General features: G+C 31.9%; 2 protein-coding genes across 2 annotated transcripts; one reads left to right on the forward strand and one right to left on the reverse strand.

Annotated features, from left to right (window-relative positions):
• Window positions 1–547: 547 nt before the first annotated feature.
• Window positions 548–5,546, reverse strand: LOC114173648 (calcium-dependent protein kinase 28-like). Its single transcript, XM_028058150.1, has 12 exons — window positions 4,895–5,546; window positions 3,863–3,993; window positions 3,616–3,657; window positions 3,392–3,503; window positions 3,228–3,306; window positions 2,968–3,137; window positions 2,673–2,799; window positions 2,131–2,246; window positions 1,932–2,039; window positions 1,739–1,801; window positions 1,214–1,387; window positions 548–1,057 (listed from the first exon to the last, which is right to left on the reverse strand). Exons 1-12 carry the CDS (start codon window positions 5,273–5,275, stop codon window positions 899–901), a joined length of 1,662 nt encoding a protein of 553 aa, XP_027913951.1. The 5' UTR covers window positions 5,276–5,546; the 3' UTR covers window positions 548–898.
• A 7,566-nt stretch (window positions 5,547–13,112) lies between these two features.
• On the forward strand, window positions 13,113–14,862 carry LOC114174201. Its single transcript, XM_028058992.1, has 3 exons — window positions 13,113–13,244; window positions 13,342–13,718; window positions 14,171–14,862. The coding sequence occupies exons 1-3, from the start codon at window positions 13,184–13,186 to the stop codon at window positions 14,681–14,683; spliced, it is 951 nt and encodes a 316-aa protein (XP_027914793.1). The 5' UTR covers window positions 13,113–13,183; the 3' UTR covers window positions 14,684–14,862.
• Window positions 14,863–14,934: the final 72 nt, after the last annotated feature.

Consider the following 14,934-nt stretch of genomic DNA (forward strand, 5'->3'; position numbering starts at 1 on the left):
GAATCGATTGGAGAAGAAAAGATTCCCCTTTCGTTAAATTTTGAAAAATTGATAAAATAAGGTAAGAAATTTCCTTTCAACTGATATAGGTTATTTAAATGAATAAAAAAAAATAAATCTGTATATGAGTATTTGTGCGCTGTTGTACTTTGGCCCATTCAGTTTCTATTTGCAGTCCCCTAATTCCTGTTAGACTGTCTTTTCTATCTTTCATTTCTCCAAAATATTCCTCCTCCAAACATTAATAATTTGCCTGCCTCTTCTACGTCTCAAATTCCACACCAAAAACAAAAAACAAAAATTACGAAAATTATATTACTTTAAAGAGTTTCCGTTATTACTCACAAATGTTTAAGCCACTGGCCATCGAAAGATCTGTGTTGAGATATTGATTAGTTTTGAAAATAGCCTAAAATATAATATTATAATATTTTCAAATTTAATAAGTCCTAAAAAATTTGAATTACAACAAACAATAAGCACTCCCTCTGTTTTGTACGGACAAACATTAACAATAAGCAGAAAATAGAGTTGGAATTGAAGATTATTTAAGGTGGGGAAGGAGGGTAAGAATAGTTTTATTTATAATTACAGTATTACACATTACATGAATTACACAAACAGGCCAAGAAAAGCCTCGAGAACTTAAATGATGTACACTGATGTAACTCTGATACCTCAACTCAATAATCCACACACTACTAAACACCTCTTCATATGCTCCTCAACGCTAACCTTAACACACTATTCTGCTGTGCTCTATGCCATAGTCAACACAAATGTAGTTTCAGAGTTCCATACACAGCAAAATGTGCACAACAATTGCTTCACCACAATCTTAGAGAAAAATCATCATTCTCTTCTCCTCAGTTATCTCAGTTAACCAAACACATCTAATCTACATCTTTCGATGAAAGTGATTCGGGCTCAACACGGTTCGAGAACCGATGCTTGCAGTTCTTAAAAGTCTGCGGAATTCTGGTAAGCTGATCTTTCCATCTTTATCAATATCAGCTTCCTCAAGCAATGGATCAATGGAGCCTCTCAAACCCGTGTGCTGAAATACCAACAAATCATATCAGTTGCTAGTAGCAAATATGTAAAAGACAGTACCTACAGATACTTATAATCTTTGATGAATGATGAAAACATTATTTGAGAATATATGGTAAGAAAAATGTTCAAGGTGCTTGAGAATAGACATGGAACCAACCATTCTAAGTTCATCTGGAGTAATGTAGCCATCTTTGTCCAAGTCAAATTTCTCAAAAGCAGCTTGTGACCGTTGCTGCCACTTAAACGAATCATGTTCCTCCAACTGATGTACATGTAATGTAGCTGCTACAAACTCGGAGAAATCCACGAGCCCGTCTGTGTTGCTGTCTATCTGTCAGCACACAAGAAAAAGCCACAGTGGTGAATAACAATGATTAGGGGAATCAAATCTATTGTTTCATTAAAAAAATACAAAAATATTTTGGAAAAAGAGAGAATCCTGTAATATAAGTTGGAATCTCTAACTTAGAAAGTGAAACTCTCACTCCACTAGTTTCTCAATTAAGGATTCTTAACACTCTTTTCTCTACTTGAGAAGTACACTTCATACACTATCCTTACAGCTAGCTAAAGAATATCTCGCAGTATCTGAAATTAAAATTTTTTATCTTTTGTACTGCATATACACCAAAGTAACCAACAAAAAATATGGTGCCTGCAGAGAATCATCACAGATACTAACCGCTTGTAATATCTCTAGCACACGTGATTCTTTCAATTTCCAAGGGAGATCTTGAGCAAGAGCCTGCACAAAATATGGCCTTTAGATCAAAGCAGGGAGAAGAAAACTATATTTAAGGGGTTAATTGCTCACCAATTCATAAGTAATGTGTCTGGATTTAGTATATTCAGGAAGAAGTTGATTAATGAGTTACCTGTCTCATCTCTTCAAGACTGATAGAACCGTTTTTGTCTACGTCTATTGCATCAAACTGATCTTTTAGATCAGACAACTCTTCTTCATTGAGTGTGCTGGCCAATGCCTGCACGATAATCAAGTAACAAAAAATTGGCATCAAACAAGTTCCATTGCTTATAACATGCAAAGGATTGAATTAATTTGTCCTTTCTCACCCTTAGTGCAAACTGTTTCAATCGACTATACTTCACAAACTGTCGCATGTTGTTCAGGACAGATATGTCAATAGGAATCTCTAATGCCTCTCCCCCTTCTCTAACCCATGGATGTGCTGGAAATATAAGAATTCGTGGATGCACACAACATTAGGGTATGACTTTGTTTTAGATATGTTTAGATAAAGGGGAAAAATATACAATTAGAATACAGTTTGAATCCAAATTATTAGATAAGAAAACTCTGTATGGAAACACAATTTAGCATAATTGCTAAGCTCGTAGCGAAACAAAAAAATCTATGCTTTACTGATTCGGTAAAACAAGCTTGACCGAACAAGTAACAGAGTTGAGTAGCTCTAGCTATTTCATAGCATGTAAAGACTATAGGCCACTCACTAAATTTGAAAATGACAATGTAATTACTACCTATTGCAAATTTACTTTGTCAATGCTGCATACGTGCATAGTAAATTTAAATAGTGCAACTAGATAACATAATAAAAAGCCTTCTCGTGATAAGAAATCAGTTGGATACGTACATAGAGCCTGAGCAGCAGTATATCTTGCACGGGGATCTTTTACCAACAATTTCTTCACAAAATCTTTTGCACCATTGCTTACGGTTGGCCATGGTTTCCGCCGAAAATCAGGCTTGTTCCGTAAGACCTGAATGTGACAAGATTATAAATTAAATGTAACATCAAAAGATTTTCAAGTTCTTAATTAAAGGTCTGAAAGTAAAGGCCAAACATTTATTCTTGTTCCTAAAGAAACAAGAATAGATCAAAACCTCACATAAATTACGGGAGATTCATGTCATAACATGAAATATACCTCCTTGAAGATACCATCTTCAGTCTTATCCCAAAATGGACGTCTCCCACAAAGCAATATGTATGTAATCACACCAATACTCCATACATCTGACTCAGGACCTGACTTTCGTTTTAACACTTCTGGTGCAACATAGTAAGCACTGCCAACAATGTCTTGAAACCTCTTACCTGTTCCCAAAGAGAGAAAACTGTAACTCCAAAATAAAGATTGCCAGAACAAGTTGAATGCAAAGGGGGATAAATCATATTTTTGCTCACCAGGCTTTATGAAATCAGATAAACCAAAATCGGTAGCTTTTAAAGGTGAATCTTCTCTTGTTGATTTGAAAAGAAAATTCTGCGTGCAAGGCGGAAAAAATTTAATAGATATAGTAGCACATACAACTCCATATTACTTAGCCATGTCAGAAACTTGAACACACCTCTGGTTTCATGTCCCGATGAACCAAACCATGTAAATGACACTCTGCCGCAACCTTAAGCATCTGCCTTACAACCACAGCTGCATCTTTTTCAGTATAACGACTGTCCTTCCTGATAAACATGATGGCAGACAGAGTTAAGTTCCGCAACAAGAAAACACAAATACTTGGAGATATTAGGGATCATGGCTCTGAGATTTGAGTAATGTAAATGGGAAACTTACTTGGCCAATATCCGATCTAGCAGTTCTCCACCCTCACATAACCTAAGATTGAAATTGTTACGAAGTTCATGTTAATAACATTGGATTATATATAAAAGAACATAAGACATAAGAAAACAATACAAATGATTCCATGTATCAGCTCCCAGATGATATATCCTGAGTATATTGCACTTAAGTAATGCTCAAAATCATATAAACAAAGTGAAACAGCATAAAAAAGAGACTGAACACAAAAGTAACTTACTCCATAACTATGTACACGTATGAATCATCCTCAAAAGCATTATAGAACTGAACCACATTTTCATGGCCTGTAAGTTCTTTCAATATCTTGACTTCACGCTTAACATCCTCAACCGCTATAGGGAGAACCATCTGCCATCAAATTCAAAGAATGTTTCAGGATCGTGCAACACCTCATATTATAACAAATTGGAACATAAATGAGAAGAAAACATCAAAATGCTCTCAGAGTAAAACTTCGGAACACAAAACTCATACTTCACATATGTAAAAACAATTGCAAGCATCGACAACTCTGTCCAGATTCATTATAACTCCGTTCCTCTTTTATTTGTGGTGCGTATTTGGCAACAGATCAGGATGTGGATTTTCACATCACAATCAACCCTAACTAGTTCTATCGTAGTAGTTTTTTCACATCTTTTCAGTAGATCGTGCGACACGTTCGAATTCAAACTATTCATCTATGTATGGCATTAATTTGCTCTATCCTTTCAAGAGGATGCCGCCAATAACGGTGAGCTAAAGTGAAATGAAAAACTGAATTATCAATAACTTGCGAGCCTTCCTTCTTCAAAGAATAGGGACAAAAAATGAAACTGAGTTGCTTGATATACAAATTGCAGAAGAAGGCATAACTAATCAACCATCTTATAGTCGATAAAAGCCACACATAAAAAACTTCAACCTCCAAATTAGAAATTAGAGCTAGTCGAGGTCAACGACGAACAAAATAAGATGCATCAGCAGACATTCCAGAAACCCTGTTCAATTAAATACTGTAACTAAAGCTCATCAATATCCCATACTCCAAATGAATCTACCAATCTTCAGCATCAAAATAAGTAGTATTATCCCATACTCCAAATGAATCTAACCAAAATAAGTAGTACCCGGCTAAAAAAAATCATAATTCACCCTGACCCATCAACGAAAATTGAAAAAAGAACAAAAATTGATTTCCATTAACATCACAAACTCTAAACTGGGTATCCTGTATCCGCAGAAGAACAAAATGCATAACACTGAATACCTTGCTCTTCTCGAGTCTCTTAACCGCGACACGGTCCCCATTTGCTTTGTCTATCCCAACGTAAGTGTAACCGAATTGGCCGTGTCCCAACAACTTCCCGAGGGAGAATCTCTTGTCAAAGTCTTTGTCGTACCCAAAATCTGTGCGCTTTCCGCATGGCAGTGTCCCTCCTGGGCGACGCCCGCCCGCTTTCTCCTTGGCGCGTGGGGGCTTCCGCGATTCTTCACGCCGCCGTTGACCATGCGACGACTGTTGCTTATGCTCTGCCACAGGCTCCCCCTGTGCCGCCATCGGCTCCGAACATTTACGGTTACGATTGGAAGCACCAGCGTTGTTGCTGCTGGAGCCGCTGACCTTGGTGCTTGAAAAACAGATGCCCATGATGGAAGAATGGCAGGGAGATGAGAGGAAGAATGAGAAGATGTTACCATTCACTGGTTCATTAACATACAGAGATATACAGAGAGAAAGAGAATTGAGAGGTTTATGTGTAGTGTGGATGATTGTGTGCGTTAGAGAAAGAGAAATAGGAGAAAGGAAAGAAGGAAGCAGGGACGAAGAAGAAGGGAAGAAGGTGGAAGGTGGTGGTGGTCAAAAGAGACTTTTTGAATGAAAAATATGAGAGAGAGAGAGAGAAAGGAACAGAAAGAATGGCCTTCCCCAAACCAAAACTACTTCCAATAATTCCTTCTCATTGGGAATTGTAAATTTTATTTTTTAATTCTTCATTCTTCAACTTAGCTGTCACTTCCCTTTGTTATCCTTTTTTTGCTTTTGCCTAATTTATTATCCTATATTCATTGCAAAAACCTTAAACTTTGTTTCCATTCTTAACTCCTTTTCTACATGTGTTCCTTTATTTTAAGGTTTAACTCCTAAATTTTGACTCAGCATCTGATTCCATAACCTTGTTTTGGGGTAGGAGTCTACTTAAAGAGTTACAAGATTTTTAGTATTTATTAGGAAGATCAAAATAGATCCATTACTACTATATATTTTAGGAATACCAAATCCACCTCTTCAGGATTTTGTGTCTCTTTTCTCAATTTTTTTAGAAGGTAGTTGTTTGAAATAAATAAGAAATATGTCTAGTGAAAACGCTATCAAACAAACTTAAACTAATTTATTTTGCTTGTTGGACAAATATAAATGTATAGCTCATTAATTATGAGATTTAAACATAATGAAATAACTACATCTTTGAGAGTGGTACATTATGATTCAAAATCATTAACTATTTTCAAATCATTTTATTTTATTATTATTATTATTATTAACTTTTAAATTTCATTTTTTTTATTTTTTTAATATTTTTAATTTAGTCACTCTTCTTTTAAAAGTATATGTCTTTTAAGTTAACATCACTTCTCTTCATTACTTTCAAATTTATAACTCAATGCTTAATGTTCAATAGTTTTAAATTCAATTTTTTACAACTAAAATTATGAATTAGTAAGTAAGTTCAAATTAACGTTAAATTCTTAGTGTCGTTTTAATTTATAAAAACAAGACCAAACCCTACCTCATGTGCATAAGAGATCAAAAGAGCGTAGTTACATGCAATAAACATCGATTCAAGGTAAATTACTTTAACTTAAATCAATTAATTTTATATGGCTTGTTTACTTTATCTATAAACTCATAAAAATTTTATATTACAAATTTAAGTTTTGTTTTTATATATATGGGATGTCATGTATGTTTTTTATTTCTCTCAATTCTAAAACAATTTCCTTTATCATTTAACATATGTTTCTACATTTTTAAAAAATATTATAGTATAAATTATTCTTACATTTCAGTTCATGTTTTTACTCTTAATTATATTTTGCGCGATCAATTATTGCTATAACTGTAAACTATTTTTCCACAAAAATAAATTGTTATATGAATTTTTATTTTAAATTCGATGATACTTATATACATTTTCACATGTTTATTTAATTTTTTTTATTGATTAAAAATACTTTTAGTTTAGTTTAGTTTAAGTATATAATAAATTATATTGACACCGTTTAAAATGTTGCTAGATATGATTTTTTTCGATTTATTTGTCGTAATATTTCTTTGATTATTTCAAAAAAACTACATTATGATTTCTTAATATTTTTCAAGTAGAAATTATTACTACTGCTAATTGCACTTGCACACTCCATTTGACAATCTTATATTTTAATTGATCACCTGTTCCTCTTAATTTAATATCAAAAAATCACGCGAAAGATTAAGATACTAATAAATACACTAATGTTGACCAAGTCTTTACTTTTAAAAATAAACAATATCATTTAATGGGGACAATAATCAAATGAATTGCTATTTCACTGTTAGTTGGGTGTCCTGGGGTCCTTACAGTTGTTGTTTTCTGACATTTTAATTTTTCTACACTATTTATTATCACAAGACATTGACACAATTTTAATATAATTTTACTTTATAATAATTTTATCTACTTATATGTAGTTTAAAACTGTATAAGATTATCAAAAGAATCTACAATTTAAGTATTTAACTTTGAACATATGAGTTCAAATTATTAATTTATCAATTAACATAATCACATAACTTATTAATATTAATTATAAATCATTGTCACGCAAGCTCCAAATTGTTTAAAATAACATGAAGTGCAAGTATTATTTGCGAGAATGCTATTCTTCAAAGAAACAAAATCTCATACGCTAACCAAATCCAAAAATAACTCTTGCAGATTAAAGTATATGTTTTTATATTTCACTATGGTTAATAATAATAATAATTTTAATTAACTTATAGCTAGTCATTTGTTAGACTTATGATGTGACATATTTCTTGGTATACGTTCTTGGTCAAAATTGAGTCATTGTGAATCCAGGTAGAAAATACTCCATATAGCATTAGTACGTAAACAATATCTTTATAATAAAAAAAATACATATATAAATACAATTTTGTAAATGACCAAACAAAATGTTAGTGGTGACATAATTAGTAAAACGAAATTAACTTACTAATATACTTTTAAACTAAATGGAGAGAAAAGTTATTTCTATTATAGATATTAACTCCAGGACTATATACTTGATAAAAATATTTAAACTTATTAAGTTAGCATTACATGTATCATAATAATGAACATATATAAATTAAAATTAAAATTTGAAAAGATCTAATATATAAAGATGAGAGTATATATATATATATATAATGACATGAATTATTATTATTGATGTTGTGTATTGACTGTGTTATGTTAGCAATAGAAGAGAAAGAAGGTTGAGAAGAAGAGTATGCATTGGTTTGATTGAATTGAGGATATTGTGGTGTCAGTATTTATATATATACCCCACACAACCAATCAATTATTTTTCTGTTCTCAAATTTAATTTAATAAGAAATTAGACTTTGACTTCATCACTTGACTCTGGTTTTCCAGTGAACTGTCTTATTAGGATGCTTCAATTTGGGACAACGCGTGGACTACCAAATTCAAAGATTCCACTCGGACTCAGACTCTATACAAGTGAAATTAATATACTACAATTGAATTGAAATTGGACTAACCTAATAAAATCGTCAAATAAACCCAAAAAGAAAATATTGTATTTTTAGAAATAAAATAAATAAGATCCCACACACGTATTATATGTAAAAGAAAATTTATGGTTTGGATAATTATAAATCCATCTCATATTTTTCCTTCTTTATTAAAAATATTGGATAACATTTTTAATTATGTCTAACTAATCAATGGAGAGCACTTAACATTGTGTATAGCTATTGTAACACGAAGACTATAGTTCAAACTTATTGAAAAAGTAATATGAATGATATTTTTATACTTTTTATTTTCAAAATTAATGCAAATTAGGCATTGTGCGCTGTTTTGTTATTATCGTTACTTGTAGCTTTTGTTAATGTAATTCAAGACTTCATTTATCTAACATCTAATTTTAGAAATATAAAATTAATAAAATAAGATATTTTATAATAATATTCAAAATAGATCATTCAAAATATAAAATATATTAATAGAGAATCAAAAGATAGGATCATAAAACATATACACAAAAAGTTTTATACCAAAACTAACCATTAATGCTCCCAGAGCATCTTACAACTCTAACTACTGACTCCTTATCTTCTATAGGTGCCTTTATTCCTACATCTTCATCTATTCACACCAATAAGGTGATCATTACAAAAGAAAGAGAGAACTACAAAAAAGATAAACAAACACAAAATAGTAAACTAATTTGCAAAAGGAATATCATAACAAACACATTGTATCAAATACAATGCACTCCAAACAATCATATAGATATAAATCTTATAATCAAAGACTCTTCTAAACTCAATTATTCGAATACATGCATTGATATCAGATTCACTTGAGACATGCACTTGTGGTGGCCTTTACTGCTTTGCAGAGCTAGTGCCAATGAGTTTCACCCTACCACTCACAAGGTTAACCCCTTTCTCGTCTTAGGCAAAGGAAAAACACACACGCATACAAACACACACACGCACACATGCACACGTCAGCATTCCAAATCCAGCAAGCCCAGTTTGTGCCCAATGAGAACACCACCACAACTCCCAGATTTTAAGTTTAGAAAGCGGTGCCCAACGACACTATGTGGTGCCCAATGACAACCAACACAGAGAGCATTGTCTGGGTGGCGCCCAATGGTATTAGTGTCGTCCGATTATTATACCAAAACTTAAAACACCCCCTTTTGAGCTTTAGTTGAGTAATTCCCAACTTTTTATAAACATCCTAATACTTCAAATTTTAGGTTCTTAACTCAAATTAGACAAAAGCGCTCAATTAAAGGCTTTCATGTTAAGCATTCCCAAACCAAACCAAATTTCAACTTTCTTACATATCACAACTTAATGTAAAAATTCATTAACACTCAACAAAAGAAAACAAAAAATAGTCCAGATCATAATAAGTAATAATTCCAAATTTGAATATCACAAGATTTGAATTAGAGCCAATAATTAGAATGAGAAACACAACATAATAAGGTTAAAATTGACATCACTTGCCTAAATTAAATGCTCTTAAGCTCACCAACGCTTTCTCACAACTCCCACCCACGAAACCCTATTTACACATACAAGAAAGATAAGATCAATGATCTGAGTATACAACTAGACTCACCAACATACAAGGACATATTTTTGATGAAACAGGACAACATGCAATACCGAATAGCCAACAGAAACAAAAATTTCAGATTTGATTCTAAGAGAAGAGGTAAAATGGAATTTACTCTACTCATGAATTTGATTGGTGAGTAGAGTGAAAGAGTTTACCAGAATGACTCTGATTAAAGAAAAGATGAAATTTGAGCGAAATATTGAAGAAAGAATATGAAAAATTATGAAGGAACAACTTAGAAAGAAGACTAAAACATGTAGTTTCATGAATGGCTTCTTACACGAAGAAAAAAACTTTTGCCTTTTACTTTTTAAAAAAACTAAGTTAGTGGTCTTACAATTTACAAGAGAATGGAAAGTGTGATTATTTTATGGTAATAAAAGTTTATATGATCATGACGAGTTTTGTCACCAAAAGCAACTCACTCCGTTCCTTTATCTGATGATAAAAAAATAAAACATGATTTGTTTAAACCTTTTGATAACCTCCACATGCTTTGCATAAGTCATGAAAAATAAAATTTTCATGTAAAATGTCTTACCAAATACAAATCACACTGTTAGCGTACTCCAAGATTCCATTACGCGTAATTTGACCCTTGTAGGTTAAAACGAAATTAATAAAAAAAAAAAAGAGACATGCATGAGACAACACATTTCCAAAACATCAACACTTAAATGCAAAAGCCCAATTTACTTTCTCCTTCAACAACTAACAACAAAAAATACACCGAACCAATTTTTTTTAAAGTAACATAGTTTAAAAAAAAAAAAAAAACCAAGTCAATAAATTGTTGGATGATTATAAAGAATATAAAAGGAAAAATTTGAATCCTCATTTGAAGATGTCATGTGACTACAAATGATATGGGTTCTTCGTTTTTCTTCATCACCTGGAATGGAAAGAGAATAAGACAGTGTTTTTCCTACTCTGTAAAAGGTAAAATGAGAGTTTTTGGAAATTCACTTTGCAAAGTAAAAAATATATCTAACTTTATTTTTGCCAATTTAGTTAATCTCAATTATTATCAATTTGACATGTTTATATTTACAACCAAGTGTTTATAAGTGTAACCTTACCAAATCTTCCTGCACGACACGACGAAATTAAGTGATTTTCCCCACATTTAGGAGCTTTTAATGATTAAACTATTTTGGGAAACTAAAATCACCACACCATACATTTATAACGCGAATTTGGTCATTTATCCAAATTATAACTTTATCTTGAAAATTATTATTTTATGTTCAATTATTCTTTCATTCTTTTTAATCTTTTTACGTGAAAGATATTTATTAAATTTAAACACTTTAAGAATAAAATTAGTAATAAAAGCTCAAATTTTCTTTTTTAAATTTAATTCATTTAAATAAATGATTCAATTTCAACGTATCAATTTGCCAAGTTTACCTTTAAAAAGTTAGACAGATTATTCATTTATAACCTATTTGATTTCCAAAATATTAAGAGCATGTGCTCATAATGCAATGATGCAACCAAACACCAACTAACCCGTTTATTGTCTTTTAATATAGTACTGAAATTAATTAACTTAGTTTCCAAAAAGAAATTCATCCAAACTGAATAATGTCTGCCCCTAAAAGAGAACGTGGAAATATACGAGCCAATAAAGAAAAGACACGTGGGTTAGCTTTATCACTTGTATTTCTTTTTAAATATTCTCTTCGTGTTCCATTCCTTCTCGTATTAATTTATTTAATTTACTGATATATCAGTAAACTATGTTGCTTTTTTATTAAATTAATATTTTGTCTTACAAATATTTTCGACATAATAACGTGTTGATGGGATCCTGTATAAAAAATAATAATTATAGGGTCAAGTTGACCAAAAGCCCTTTGGCTATTGCCAAGTCAATAAAACTCGTGCTTTTGATTTGTGCTTAATGTTACTGCAAATATAGAAAGGAGACAACCTTGGTGTGAACGGATTTAATTCACATGTTGAAGGAAGCAAAACTGTATAATCTAGCTGGCTTAGTCATCATAAAACCATGGTCGTTTTTCATGTATCAATGTCCAGTGTCTAGATATTCATTCTCCCATATCTTGGGATTCGATTTTTTTTTTTTGGAAAAGTGAAATGAAAATTTATAATTGTTAAACAAATAATTAATATTTCAAGCATATATGTAAATAATAATGGATATATTAAATTAATAATTGTTTTTCTAATTAATTGTAATCGTTCTTTTTCCAATTAATAACCAATATTCATATGATTCGTGGGTGGTAGGTATTATTATTGCACATGTGCTTATGGTTGGGTGCCAGTAGTCACAGATTCACAATATTGAGACATGAATAATCGTAAAAGTGCAATGAACTGAGATTTTTTTTAATAGGTTGTTATAATACGAAGAAAGCGTGGATTTATAGAGGATTATAGTAATTGACATCGTAGTTCTATTATATATATAAAATATTTAACATCATTTTTACTCTAAAATTTTAAAATAATAATATTATAGACCTTTATTTTTATATATTCTACGCATAAAGATAAGACAACATTAGAAAATAACAAAGGAAATAGATTATCTACCGAAGCTTATTTAAAGAAAATAAAACAATTAATTAAATCACGTGTAAACACAATAGAAACCATGTTATTTTAGCAGTCTAACTGTTCGAAAGTCAAATCTAATGACTTATATTATGCAACGAAGGGTTGGAGATAGAACTAATTAACAACACACTTTGCTGCTCAATCATTACTCTAATTATTCACACTAATGTGTTTGTTTTAACCTTTATTTGGAATGAATTTTTTCAAAAGTTTTTTTCTCGCATTTTTTCTTTAATAAAATAAGAAACAACAGATATTTTTAATTTATTTTGCTAAACAAATTTCTTCAGAATTTACAGGGTTTAATGTTACAAATAAACAAGCACAACGTTCCTCTTACCGTTAGAAAAGGACGGTAAAGCCGAGGCCCATTGTAGACCCGTATCAGCCCAATAAAGGCCCATAAATCAAAAGGCAGAAACTAACGGCTACTTCCTCATCCATCATCATATTCATTCTGTTTTCTTATAAACCCTCACTACTACTCTGTTCTGTGCAGTGCAATTACTACTATTTTTTCTGTGCAAAGTATTATTAGGTTATTATTTTCAATGGAGACCCCATTATCCACCAGAACAGTACCGACACATAACCCCTCCACCACAGTTTCCAGTGAGTGATTTTTTCTTGTTCCACTGACTGTTAATTTTTCATTTTTTTTCTCCTTTAAGCTCAACCAAAATGACCGTTCATTCATTTTTTTTTCTAGGAAAGATTGAAGATTCTGGAAAAAACGTGTCAGCTTCAAAATCAAGGGGGCAACAATGGAATTCATCTGCATTAATAGACATAACAAATGATTCCCCAATTGTGGGACTCGCCAATGGGGTAATTCTTGATACTCCATTGGCGAAGCAGAGCGGAAGCAGAATGAAGAACACGCCAGGGTCAGGGGAAGACTTGCTGAGGGGTCAAGTGAAGACCCTTTTGCTTAAAGTGGAAGAGGAAGTTGAGATTACCAAGTTCTCGCTTGAAAGCTCGGAACTTCTTGCACCCATTCCCGTCAATGCGTCTGAAACTCAGAATATTTCTGGTTTGGCTTCAGTCACTCCTTCTGATGTTTTCCAACAACCCCTTGTTCCTCAGGTTCGTCGAGTCTTTACCAAAGGAAAATGCCAAGAATATGTTGTTTTTACAACTGAATAGACAAGATAACCAATAAACTAGCACATTTGTTTTGGTTGAACTTACTTTCTAAGAAATTGCAGCTTATTTTTTAAAACTTCATCTCCCAATGTTCTCCCAATGTGACGAAAAAGAAAAAAAGGTTTGTTTTTTCTAAAACAATCTACATCAAACATGTTAAACTCATGATTGAAAAATGTGTATTCAAAGGTTTTGTTTTTAATTTGCAAATTTGTGACTTTAATATCAATTTATGTGTTTTATTTTTACATATTTGTAGAAAATTAAGAAAAATTCAAGTGGTTCTTCGACAAATTCTAAAGTATGAGACATGACAGAAAATAAAAATTACTTTGACCCTTCCTAATTACTTGATCTTTACGACTAATCTTGTGTCATAACTTTGGTGATAGGTGGTGGTGAATCAAGAGAACTTTGAATCTGAAAAGAGTGTGATAAGCAGGTCCCTTTTACTTGACTTCTCAGACAAATCACCAGATTCAAATGCGTCAGAAGAATGTTTCTCTGAGCTGGTTAGTAGCTCCTTCACAGATGATGATGATGATGATTCTATGTGGTCAATGCAGACCAATGCAAGCATCCAAGATGAAGATGAGGGAAAAATAGCTGAAGATAAAGAAGATTATATAGAGAACATTAAAGGAGGGATAGTACTTGATGAACTCTGTGAAGGTTTGAACAGGATTAACATGAATGAAGGAATGGCTCCGAAGTTTGAAGGTAAACACACAAGGTTTATATACGACAGTGATGATAATGAGATTGTGAAAGAGGAGGTGGAAGAGAAATGTGCTCAGAATGATTCTTCACCTAACATACTGTGTTTGAAAGGATTGCCAACCCCGAAAGGGAAACACTTGCGCTTTTATGATGACGAAGAAGAGGAGGGAAAATCTTCTTTATGATTCTTGGATGAACTTTTTTGGCATATTGGTGAAATTTTACAATGTGAATGACATTTATAGGAAGAAGAGAAACTTTTGTTTTGATTCTTGTTGTTTTGATGGAGTATTCTTTGGATTTTAATATGGGAAATTGAGAAGCTAGTTACCACACTTTAGTGGTCCAAACCCAAAGTAAAGTGTGCCACTTTATTGAATGATTTTGTTATAAGTTTCATATTTAAATTCAACTTAATCAATTCACTTCTGATATT

Source organism: Vigna unguiculata, chromosome 2 (assembly GCF_004118075.2).
Source record: "Vigna unguiculata cultivar IT97K-499-35 chromosome 2, ASM411807v1, whole genome shotgun sequence".
NCBI lineage: Eukaryota > Viridiplantae > Streptophyta > Magnoliopsida > Fabales > Fabaceae > Vigna > Vigna unguiculata.